Source organism: Cryptomeria japonica, chromosome 4, assembly GCF_030272615.1.
Source record: "Cryptomeria japonica chromosome 4, Sugi_1.0, whole genome shotgun sequence".
Classification (NCBI taxonomy): Eukaryota; Viridiplantae; Streptophyta; class Pinopsida; order Cupressales; family Cupressaceae; genus Cryptomeria; species Cryptomeria japonica.
Genome location: NC_081408.1, coordinates 762,270,397 through 762,283,960, shown reverse-complemented (window position 1 = coordinate 762,283,960; position 13,564 = coordinate 762,270,397). Strand labels below are relative to the sequence as shown.

At 38.1% G+C, this 13,564-nt stretch overlaps 1 protein-coding gene across 2 annotated transcripts in view; it reads right to left on the bottom strand.

Annotated features, from left to right (window-relative positions):
- LOC131061616 (VIN3-like protein 2) overlaps positions 1-13,564 on the bottom strand; it is a 67,784-nt gene that overhangs the window by 13,771 nt on the left and 40,449 nt on the right. For both annotated transcript variants that reach the window (XM_057995391.2, XM_057995390.2), the window contains exon 2: positions 12,354-13,029. In XM_057995391.2, coding sequence (XP_057851374.2) covers positions 12,354-13,029 — 676 coding nt within the window. The remainder of the gene's footprint in view (positions 1-12,353; positions 13,030-13,564) is intronic.

Here is a 13,564-nt window from a genome sequence, read left to right as displayed (position 1 = left end):
GGACCGTTAGATATTGAAGGTAGTTACATTGGAGTTTGTGTACCTCAATCTTGCACTTGTAGACTTGTTTGATTCATGATCATGAAAAGAGTGTTGAGCAATATCTCTTGATACTCAACATTATCCAGTTTCAGCAATGATGATGATGATGAGAAGCAGACTTTGATTAACTCTTCTGAAACTATCTGCTTCTTCAATCATGCTCGATGTAGGTCTTGTGATGACCTTGGTTGTCTTTCTCTTGCTCATGATGTACCTTGAGTGGATGATGCACTTGGTTGAATGTATCTTTTCAATGTACTGACTTCGATTCTTGGATTGAATGTATCTTTTCAATGTGGAAGATTGTCAAACATTCTTCCACTATGTATGTTATCCTTCCTTCATGCTCGAGTGTTTGCTGATGAAGTTTCCTCTTGATCTTGCATAGTGATGAAAGGAAGTATTTGTCATGGTCAAGTCATTCCTTCAATCCTTGCTTGTATACCTTGCCTTGTGATGGTTGTATGATCTCCCCTTTGCCATCTTATGATCTCTCCATGTCAATGTGATAGAATGAGAACCTTGAAGATATCCCGCTCTACTGCTTGCAGGTGTTTAGCATTTTGAATCTTCTTCATGCACTGGAGGTGTTCTTGATGCTGATGAAGCTTCTTGAAGAGGTCTTCCTTGTATCTTGACCTTGGTGTTGAAATTTTCTCCTTGAGTTCCTTCTTCCGATCTTCCTTCAACCTGGCCCATTTGATCTCTCTCCTTACCTCCTGCAAAATGAACAATTGCACATCAAACACACAAGATATACAGCTTGATCTAACCTTCGATATTTCTTTCTAAATCTGATCAAAGGACTGACAATAATCAATGAGCTCACTGTTTGGGATGCAATCTTAATGTCCTAGGGCAAATCTGGGCTGTCCTAAGATGAATTCGCTGTATGATAGGCTCCTTTGCTGAGCAAATTTGCTTCAACCTGATCTTCAAATGACAAATTTGTCTCCTCCAAAAGACCAGATCTGCATTTAATGATAAGATCCGCCTTTTATGCTGATTGAGAATAGCTGATGCTTGATGAAGTTCGCTGTCCTACTGGAGTGATTTGCTGGCCTGCTGACAAGTTTCGCTCTTAGAGAGGAATTGTGTTTTGAGTTGATGTTAAAATGATCCTTTTGACCTCTCTTATAAATGTGATTTAGGGTAAAGATGTGACTCTTGGGTATAAGGCTGACTTGGTTTAATGCAAACAAAAAATAAATTGTCTTCATAGATGCTGGCCGACTTAACAGATCAGACTTCTTCCTCTCAGCAATTTGAATTTGAATAAGGTTTGGTGCCAAAATGCTTGCCTTTGGGAATTTTGCTTTGGGTCCTTGGCAGGGTACCCTGGTACACACATGATTCGCTCTAGGACCCTTGGAAGGACAAGACTCTTGACAAGAATTTCGCTCTCTAACCTTGGCAAGGACAAGTCCTAAAACAGAATTTGCTCTCTGTCCTTTGGAAGGACAGGACCTAAAATGAAAATTCACTCAATGTCCCTTGGAAGGATAGGACCTAAAATGAAAATTTCGCTCAATGTCCCTTGGAAGGACAGGACCTAAAATGAAAATCACTCTATGTCCCTTGGAAGGACAGGACCTAAAATGAAAATCGCTCTATGTCCCTTGGAAGGACATGACCTTGGTAAACAAAATTATCGCTTTTGATCTTTACTTGGACAAATTTGTTTTTTGATCTTTGCTTGGTACATCATTTGAAGAAGAATTCGCTCTGGACCCTTAGCAAGTTACGCCACTTGGAGGTGAAAATTGCTCTCTATCCTTAGCAAGGACAAGGTCAAGATGGGAAGTTCGCTCCATGTCCTTAGCAAGGACAAGGTCAAGATAAGAAATTCGCTCTAGGTCCCTTGGAAGGACATGAGTTGAAATTCACTCTAGGACCCTTGGAAGGACATGTCCTGATAAAAATTTCGCTCTAAACCATCAGCAAGGTACATACATGACCTTAGCAAAAATTTGCTCTATGTCCTTTGGAAGGATAGGGTCAAGGTAAAAAAATCCGTTGTCTTTTGGAAGGACAGGACTCAAAAATGAAATTCGCTCTAGGACTTTCGGGAAGTACACAACCTTGTGAAGGAATTCGATCTTGACCCTTTGGAAGGACATGAAACAAGAATGAAAATCGCTCTGTGTCCTCTCCAAGGACAAGACTTGAAAATCGCTCTTGGACTTTCGGGGGGTACATCAATTGGAAATAATTCGCTCTAGGACCTTGGTAGGGACATGTGGCAAGGACAAGACATGGAAGTTTCGCTCTAGGACCTCTGGAAGGACATGAAACAAGTTCACTCTAGGACCTTAGCAAGAACATGAAACAAGTTCGCTCTAGGACCTTAGGAAGGGCATGAAACAAGTTCACTCTAGGACCATTGCAAGGTACAAGAGTCTATGTCCTTAGCAAGGTACGAGGTCAAGGTACTTGGGCAAATTTCTCTCTAGCGAGGGAGCAAGGTACGCATCCTTAGGAAAGACTCTTGACTTAGTCCTTTCACCTAACTTTGCTCAATTTGTTCAATCCTCAAGTCTTTCACCCATGAATCAATCTTGCCACATGCTTGATGGCTTACTTCACTCCACTTAGGAGACCAACCTGACATGATGACCCTCTAGATACTTGAGAAATTCAATCCCTTCGATGCAAAGACTAATAGCAAAGACCGAGAAAGCAAAAAGTGGGGTTCCCCATTTGCAATGGGGCAATGTGTGAATACGTCACAACACTACCTTCAACTCAAAGATATTTGCATTCCAAAAATATGCTCACGATTCATTTGGAATGAATTAAAAAAGCTCCATGATTTTGAACAAAGCTCTTCATGCCTTCTGTATTTCTCTGTTGTGAATCCATATTCTTTTATCAAAAAAATAACTCAAAAGTTGAAAAATGCTTTCCAAAAATATATTTTAATACAAAAGATACCAAACTTTTTATGGTACGAATACTAAGCCAATTTTAACAAATTTTACATAAAAGTTTGAAGTTCACCAGAATTCGAATTCCATGCATGAAATTCGGCAAACCCTGTGACTTAGCCAAAAAGTATCACTCTTCACTACATCCTTCACCCTCCTCCCCTACTCTGTCTTGGACTTGGGCCATCGATTCCATTCCATGCCTTTTGCAAAACAAGCATTCTCTCAAAGAGAATGAAATAGGATACATATCTAGTCTCAATAGGTTTCAAGAAGTCCTTAGATAAGCTCTTGAAGAGCGCAAGTGAAGCATGGCCATTGCAAAAAAAAACAGCACATCTCTAGAAGCATTGACCACTGGTTGATCCAATCAATCCTTCCCATGTCCTTGAGTGTATTGTTCATAGCATGCACACAAGGAATCCACCAAATATGTCTATAAGTTGCCTCAATCAATTTCCCTGCAACTTTGCACACATCGACTGTATTTTGTCACTACTTGGACCCATTTTGTGGCCCAACCTCCTCAATAGCATCCTTGAAGATATGAATTGAAAATCAGCATGTTTGTGATGCCTTGAACAATCAACTACCTTCAAAAAATATGAGCCCTTTGTACATATAACCATGATATTGATGGGTGGACAGTAACTAATGTGCATCCACCCATCCATGACTATATTGCATCCACTTTGCACCCAAAATTCCTTCATTTTCTCCATTAACACACTCTTGGAAAACTTCTTATCCAAGATTCTAGTCCTCAATTTTGTCTCCCCTAGTGGCACATATGATGGTCCTCCCCTTCCCACCATTGCTATCATCTCCTTATAATAAGGAGATCAAGCTACATGAAATTTCATTTGGCCATCCCCAGGATGTCTTGAAAATGTTCACATGTCCCCTCTATCTCAGTGGCATCCCCAAGGCACCAGCGAAGGTGGTGGGATAGTGATGGTACATCCCCATGTCCCGAAGACGCCCCCATCCCCAAAACACCAAGATTTCTGGGGGGCAGGGCACGCGTCCATGTGGAACAATGAAGTTTTATATAGAATTCTCTTCAGCACCCACTTTTGCAAGGATTTATCCTCGATGGTTGTGAGGAAAAACTCTTAAAAAACAATGTGCTAAATCTGCAAGGAATTCAACATTTTGATTTATAGAAACAGCATGGAATTTAATAAACAAAGATTTAGTGCTTCCAGGCAGGCTACCATTTTTTGTTGATAGAAATGCAGAATTGAAAACAAACATCTCTTCACAGCAGGATTCAACAAACACTCGAGATGTTGCCATTGAAGACAACAGTTTTCTTCCTAGTTGAAGAGTACAAGAATTAAAATGAAGCTATAGAATTTTATGTAGCAACATATTTACATTGGAAAATGACTTTGTTAGGCTTTTTTGGTCAAATAAGCAATGGACAATTCATCCAACAAAAGAAACACTAAGAGAACTCACAAAAGCTCAAGGTCTTTGGAACGTGTAGATACCAGTTAATACTTAATAGTGCTGCGAGGGTCCAACAGTTGTTTCTAAGGACAACCATGCTAGTTCCTTGGTCTTGGTCTCTCAAATCTTGGATATTCATACCTGTGAGAGATAATAAAGAACTCATCTTGAGCTCTTCAAATTTTCAATTGATGTGAACCAGACATGGGAAGCAGGGAGGTATTGTTTCATTACAACAGCACTGAACATCAAAGAATCAAGGGTTGCACTGACAGAGTCTCACTTTGCATCAGAAGATGCAATTGATATAGATTTCCCTGGCTTAAGAAGGGGATTACTCCCTAATCTATGGATTCCAGGTAACATTTCCTTGGTATCGCATGATCTGTATTATTCTATGCTTGTCAGATAGGAATCCAACTTTTCTTTTCTCTTTATCCTTTTTTGTGGGGGAGAACGAGGGTGATGGAGTAGTCTACAAAATTAGCATATTATGCTTTTTCATAATGCTTGTGCCTGAACATTTGTTAATCATTTGTTGGCTTGTAGCTTGAGGGTAATTGCTAGGAGTTGGTTGTTGATGATTGTGTTCTATTTGGTAGCTTCCAAGTACTTTAAATATGTTTCTCATAGTCAGGCAAAACAGTCTGATTTTGATCCAAGCTTCCTTGATCTACATGCATGTACAAAACCTCTTTTGAATAAATCTTCTATTGTGTTATCTTGTTACTCTATCTGGTATATTCTCTTAGTTTCAATCATTGTATGTAAATAATTTCACTAGATAAGAGTAAATAGTCATCAACTAATTAATCCATGTTGGAGCATAGCATACTAAAGTTCCAACTTTTGCAACACTAGATTCTGCTTTAAAAGGCCTCAAAAAATGCAAAGCACGAAGACAAAAAATGAAATAATAGATTTTCAAAAATACTTGGAAATCTACCCAAAACTTCCACTTGGATGACCTGAGATATTTTCCAAATCACCTTTATAGCATATACACCATCATGTTCATGCTTCCCTCAAGCATGTCATGACCAAATGGAATTGTTGAAAAAATTTCATCAGCTTGTAATGTTTTGCTTCCTACAATTTATTTTGTGCTAACAAATAAGTTTATGAACAACTAAACCTTGCCCGACAAATAATGCTTTCATTTCTTAGTGGCTTGTACTAGAGGAAGACTTCTCACAAATATATAATAATATCTTATAATTTTCGAAATACTTTATAACGCTAAAAGTTGGCTTACCTCCTTGCTATAAAATGTTCCCATTGAATACTCACATCCATTTTCACTCCAAATGGTTGCTGCAAATTTAGGAAGAGCAAACATTGGCACATAGAGGATTTTACACATCAAAGAATCAAAACACCAATATGTTACTTCCCTAATGAAAAAAACTTGCTGCAATGGCATGCACATGTGCTCCTATTGCAGAGAATGAAAAATGAATTTCCTCACATATTGAATTGCCTAAACAGCTCCTTTTTTATGTGTCGCTCTTAGGCATGGGCGAATCAGTAATAGCTTTATTTTTTCATTGAATCAACTATTAATTAGATTCCAACCAGATGCCCCAAATGTATCGTGGATTGGTTCCCAAAGTTGCACTTCTTCATATTGCCCAAAGATTGTTTTTCCTTCAACAACTAGAAGACTTGTTTTTAAATGGGTTAGATATTCATCCAATGTAGCATTGAAAACGAATATAATATCTACATTGACTACAACATATGTATCCATGAATAGCCTCGATACATTATATGTCAACCTCACAATATCAGGGGCAATACATAAACCAAAAGAAAGAACCAACCATTTATACGAACCTTGTTATGATGAGTATTTGGTTTGGGGTTGGGTTTGAGTTTAGCTACAAGGGTTTGATACATGGATATACCAAAAAAATTGAGACTTGAGTTCATTCACACAATATATATAGCAAGTCCCAAAGCAAACTAAACAAAATGAGGTCCAAAATCTCAAGAATCTGGTACCAAACTAGTTAGAATCATTGAATCTTGTCAACAAAATTGGCCATGACAACCAAATAGAAAATTTATAAGAAGCCAAACTAAGTCAAAATGCTTCAACCCAAAACAAGTAAAACAATCTTTAACATTTCAAAATAATACTCATTTCATTTACAAGCACAAACAAGAGAGAAAAAAAGTGAACTAAAACTAAAAATACAATCCAATGAAACGATAACCAACAAATGTAGGGCCTAATTACTACTATTTGGCTTTAAAACACATCTTTTAAGTTTTGGAGAACTCTAGGAGCTTGGTTAAAAGCAATTAAATTGTGAAAAATGGCACAAGGTCTATGTGGTCTCAAAGGCTTAATTTGGGCTTGGTAGCAAACGTACTGCCCCTCAACCACACTCAAGGGCTCTGCTCTCGACCCCCCATGAAAGACACTATTTTTCTCTAGTTTTAAAAAGAAAAAAATAAGGCCATTTCAAGCCATGTCAAATGGAAAAAGTTAACATTTTTCATTCTTTTGACTTGTCCCAATCAAATCCCAAGTAATTGAATCACATTTATTCTTTTGTTTTGCCAAGTCAATCCCTGTCCTACTTAATGCTCCCATGATTGTAGCAACATTTATAGACTTGTCTAAGATATATGCAAATGACCCACATTGAACTACAAATGCTAGGTCAAATGATACACGATCCTCTCTACCATTTCATGTCTCCAAGTGATTTGTGCCTTTGATACCATAATTATTATAATACACAAGTGTTGTATATTTAAAAATATTGTTTCCTTCAACTCAAGTCCACTTTTATACACATTTGATTGATGTATACTTGTATATGTGATCAAAGTAGCTTCTAATTGATAATCTTATTATGCCTTTAAAGTTGATTTATTGAAAAGTGCATAGTAAAAGCTTTAAATTGTTAAAAAAGTCTTTATATTTCATGGTTTTTCAATTTCCCCAGCTCATAGTCAAAAATCAGCTTGCTCAAACCTAGTCTTGTAACTATGCTTCTATGCTTTGCACTTCCATGCACTTCGCTAGAATTCTTCAAACATCTGAGGGACACATGGCATCACCCATTGGTATCACTCTAAAGCAATCAAAAGTCATCAAGAGATTGTCAAATTAATTCTTGATCAAGATGGCAATCTCTCAAAACTCTACATGTTAACTATTGGAATGACAACCACCCACAAACACGTGACAAAGTCTTACTTTAATTAATCTAAAACTACGGACGTCCGGAAATCAATTTAGCAGATTATTAGTAATCTTCCAAACTTCTAAAAGCATAACAAGACCTTGGTGTGACCCACCTTTGAGCATTTGACTCCACCCATCAATTGACACCTTGTTGACTAACTTCTGTTAACACTTGATTAATATCCCAATTTGAAGACTGCAAGGAGATGACACTTGATGATTTCCAACTTACTTGTAGCCCATAATCCACAAAAACCATCTTATAACTTAGCAAAAGCAAAACAGTACAATAGAGTGACATGTGGCATCTACACAACTCCAAATTAATATGCTTCCCTCCTAAGGAAAGACTTTGCAAGACTTTAAAATTGTGCAGGCACGAACACATGTTGCATGGCTTGCACCTCAAGACTTAATGATTTGCACATACTTGTGCCACATGAGGGCTTTATACTCTACAACTTCAACAGATGATCCATTTGAGCTTTGATGTGCAATTTGCCAAAGACGTAATTACCTCAATGTAGGCTGCCAAATGACCAAATACTCCTAGGGATCTGTAAGGGAATTCTTGTGATTCTAATCTACTGAAATGCTTAACTACCTTGCACCAACAGGCATTGCAATACAGATAGCATTCCTCTTGTATTACCTGGAATCATATAATGCTGAAAATCTTAAGGTGAGGGAATAGGTGGCTGCTTTGAAATAGGAAATTCAGATATTGCATCTCTCTCTCTCTCTCTCTCTCTCTCTCTCTCTCTCTCTCTCTCTCTCTCTCTCTCTCTCTCTCTCTCTCTCTCTCTGTGTTACCGATTTTGCTGAGAATGTGTACATTGAACCAAACACAAAGCATGCGCATAAAAACACTAAGCATTCACATTAATATATGCAGTCATGGAGCATACACATTAAAAACACGAATTATTAGATTCATCCTCTTTGACTAGAATGCATCCATAGATTTACCCTAGTACTCCAACACATTAGGATTTGGAGGATGCATATAAGTCCACCCGAAGCCATCCCAGCATTAAGCCCAAGAGCGGACCTCGCTCTCTTGGCCCCAATGGCAAGCACATTGGACATCGTCACAGGGTGGTCTACCTAGTGGGGTGCTTGTATCTGCTTTCCTAATTCATGCATCATCCCTTTAAGTCAATAGTCAACCATCGTAGGGTTGAGAAAAGGAGATTGCAATAGGGGGCCTAACCCCTCCTTATTGCTCCCATGAGCTGAGAAGGGGGCCTAACCCCGCCTTGTTGTTCATAAGCCACTTAGAGCTAGAAAGAGGGCCTAACCCCATCTTGTTGTTCATAAGCCATTTAGAGTCAAAAAGTAGGCCTAACCCCATCTTGTTGTTCATAAGCCATTTAGAGCAAGAAAGTGGACCTAACCCCATCTTGTTGCTCATAAGCCATTTAGAGCCAAAAAGTGGGCCTAACCCCATCTTGCAGCTCATAAGCCATTTAGTGCCAAAAAGTGGACATAACCCCATCTTGCTGCTAACAGGGCATTTAGAGCCAAAAAGTGGGCATAACCCCATCTTGTTGCTCATAAGTCATTTGGAGCCAAAAAGTGGGCCTAACACCATCTTGCTGCTCATAAGCAATTTAGAATCAAAAAGTGGGCCTAACCCCATCATCCTACTCCCATGTGTTATAAATTTGCTCCAATATGCTTCAAAAAAATTCTTAATATGTCTCATAGGTCTTGAGGATATAAGGGTATCCTAATTACTAGATTGGCTCCTCCACAAAGCTCCACTTGTTTATTGTTCTTTCTTCTTTTGATTGGATGTCTTAAGATCTTCCTCATTGTGCGCTGTTTTCTTACTTGGATTTACTTTTGCTTCTTTGTCGGACATTGCCTCTATATTGCGTATTTGGGTTCCACATGTACCCTAGCCTCCACTCTTCCTTGCATTTGAAGCACAAACCCTTCTCTTTTGGGTCTTCTCATCATGTTTTGAGTTTTTCTCAATTACAATTGTGTCCACATTTCTATTTTCCCTTAGATTGGAAACATGGTCCTTTGTTTAAGAGCTCCTTTCTTTCATTGTAAGATAGAGGGGGATAGGATTTTGTATGAATGTTAAAAGGTTGTTTCTTTGTACGGTATTTGTCCTTTATATGTGTGATGTCTAACTTTAGTGCCTTTTGGATTGCATCCTCAAGTGATACTAGAATGAGGGCACTTACCAAGCCACAAAGAGTTTATTTTAATCCCTCAACAAATAGGTAGGCCAGTCTACTTTGAGATACTTATGGTAACATAATTAAAAGTTTTTGGAATTTAGTGACATACTCTTCTACGGTTCCCTATTGCCTTAGTTGTGTAAGTTCTCTAAAGTACCACTGGGAGTGTTTTAGGTCAAACCTTTGGATAAGTTTTTGAGTGAACACATCATAAGTCGTGGCGGTCTTGGGTAATAAGACCATGATGCCACCAATCATGGGTTGTTCCCTCTAAGTGGCATACGGCAAATTTTATTGTGTTTTCTTCCATCATGGGGCTAAGTGAGAGATAGGTGTCCAACTTTTGGACCCCTAAACGTGTTGTAGACTTCCCGGGTCCATCAAATTTGGAGAGGGTCATTTTACAAATCCTTTCTTTTAAGTCTTTATTAGGTTGCCCTCTTCTCTTATTAGGGGCAATTCTTGTTTTAACATCACAATAATCCCTAAACGAGACATCCTTCTTCACTTCACAATCTAACCTTGAGTATGTTTACGCAAGTTCTTCCACATTGTCAATGGTTGGATTGTTTGCTTCTTCCCCCACCATGTGTTCTATCTTGGATAGGAAGGGGGGTCTTGTTGGTCTAGAGGTTGATACGCTTGTTGTGTTGTTATTTTCAAAGTGGTTGGAGTGGGTATCCCTCCCATTGTTCCGGGTGAACCTAGAATTATTGTTATTCATGTTTTGGATGGCTTGGAGGAAAAGTTGAGTTTTTCTTTCGTTTCCTTCATTTTGCTCTATGTCTATGAGAGCTTGAGTTGTTTGATCCATGAAAGCCCTCAATTCATTGCCCATTTGTTCAACATGGTGTTATTGGTGGTTGTAAGTTTCTTCCTTTCTCTTTCCAAATCCCTTTGAGCCATTTGGCTGGTTTGCATCTACTATTCTTTGTCCCTCAGGCTGGCAAGAATGATGCTCTGATACCAATTGTAAAATCCCCTTTTAAGATTACCCTAGAATTTGCCCACAAAGATGATTAACAATGCCAATTTCTGTTCTGCATTGTGACTGATCCCAGTTCATTCTTATTGCTCACTATGGTCTTCTTTGATCGGTATTGATGTTCCATTCAATTGAATGCTGAAGATGGTTTCTAATCTGCCTTCTTTGGATGAGTGCTTGCACTTCTTGATTCCCCCCGACCCCCCAAAATTTATCAATCTGACTTTATCTTCTTTGTTGTCTTGCTGAGTTTGATTGCTAAGTGATGCCTCCTTCCTTGTATCTTTTGCCCTTTCACTTTCGGTGGCTAGGATTAACACAACTCATTAATACATGTTGTTCATGCTAACAGATCACACAAGGAATCATTTCTCACTCTCTTTTCTTTATTAACTGGAAATGTTAGCAATTTTGCTGAGTATGTGTATATTTTACCCGCTATACAGACAGGAGCATGACAGATTTAAGCGATAAGGGACCCTGTTTTATCTTTAAAAAAAAAACTTCATAACAAAATAAGAAACTTGGACATACAACACAAAAACAAACAAAAATTCTATTAATTACTTGAATGATCACATTGCTAAAAATTGAGACCTTAATGACTTTCACATGATCCAGAACCTCTCACATCTCATCCAATAGGTTCTCATTATGGTTCATATGAAAAATGTACTACCTCATGTGGAAAAAGGTCACAAGTACTACTCGTTGCTTAGGAATCCTTGTGCAAGCACCTGTTGATGGAAGATTTCTGCCTTTAGTAACTTTCAAAAATTGTACCATAGATATTAAATTATCACGGATTGTGTGCTATATTGGGACTATACCATGCTTCCAAAGCTAAATGAGGCATTTTCATTGCCTCTGATACAATAGAATGATGGAAAACGAATCTAGTCATGGAATGAAGTCAGACACAATGACTCTAACATTCCAGAACCTGTCTGATATCTCGTCCAATAGTTTCTAATGATGGCCGAAATGCAAAAAATGCACTAGCTCAAATGAAAAAAGGTCACAAGTAAAACTCTTCGCTTAAGATAATCTTTGTGGTAGCACCTGTTGATGGATGATTTCTAAATGCCATAATTAATCTGATTTTTTCAACTACATAAGCTTCATCAACTTAAATAATCAGCCTTACATAGTAAATTGGTACTCTAATGGGACCATACCATATTTCCAATGCTAAGGCATTTCTATTACCTCTACTACAAAAGAATAAAGGAAAAGAAAACTACCTCGTGGAATAAAGTCAGCTGCAAGTCAGAATATACCTTGAAATATAACCAGCATTTCTTGCATACAAATAGTAGTAACCTTCAAGCTTAGTATAAACACTAATTAGATGTGCAAAAGAAAGTACAAGCAAAGCAAGATTTTGTTGAGAGTGCTTTGGTGCTAAAAATTACCAGCGTTAAATCTAGAAGCAGTCTCAGATACTAACATAGACTGTGGGAATATTCAGTCTCTTGAAACAAACCTTTCTATAACATTTAAGAAATATCGGAAATAAAAGTGAGGAAACTGCATGTGCATACCCGATAAGCCCACTGACTCTTCCACAAAATGCACAGCAGTAGCTTCCATCTAGCTGTATGTGCTGCCCAACCTTAACTACCCCAGCATTTCTATGTTTGAGAGCACACTCAATATGACAAGACAAACCACATGAAATATCTTCATCTAATGGCTCTGAAGAACAAACAAGCCAAAGACTGGGATCTTTGTTGTCATCAAACTGACAGCAAATGCAGCATGAGCATCGTTTACAAAACATATCTTCCGAGCTTAAAATAGCTCTACAAGCCGAGTTTTTGCAGACCAGGTTATTTTCAGAATTTTTGCCATCAGTGCTGACAGGCAGCGTTGCAGCTGTTGTAAGTCGCAAAGGATGATCTTTCTTTCTCTGCCTCCGAAAAACACTAGGAGCATTCGCTGGGGTTGAGCTCACAAAAGGAAGTAGTGCACCCTCCTGTGGCATTGACTCTTTTGATGCTACAATTCTTAAAAGATGTTCTATCATCTTGCACTTTGGCAAGCCAGTATATTTCCTCTCTTTCCCCATCTCTGCACATATTAGATGCAATATTTCTTTACGAGTCCAGGACTGAAGGATTTCAGAGCTACATTCTGAACCCTTAACAATATCATATACCAATTCATGTTTCTGTAGCATTGTCAATTGGTCTCGTTTTGTGGCATCTAACATGGGACCTGAAAATGGTAAAATATGCAACCAATAAACTTAGAAGAAACAAAATCTAAAACACATCATAGATAAACATAGAAAGGATTCAGATATGCTAGAAAATTTATCTGGTAAAAAAGTCAAATTATCAGATCAAATCAATTTCTAAACTTCTTTTATTGACATTAAGAACTAAAATTGTGGCAAATTGAAATGAGAATCACTGATACCACGCTCGGACTTGACATATAATCCCAAGACTGATTTTTGACTTGGGCTCAGGCTTAGAAAAAATACCAGTCTTGATATTGAGCACCTAATTGATTACAAAAAAAAATGATATCTAGAAATTTTCTATATGGATCAGAGTCACCAGACTCTGACTCAGCCAAGAGTCAGCAGGCCTTGTTTGGACCTGCTCAGACTCAGATGCTGATGACTGCAAATTTTAGGAGAGTCCTGTAATACTGATGAGAACACATTTATGAATGGTTACACAACGTCAAAATTAGACAGAAAGGACTTGTTCCATCTTCAATTATGTGAAAAATGTGAAGGCTT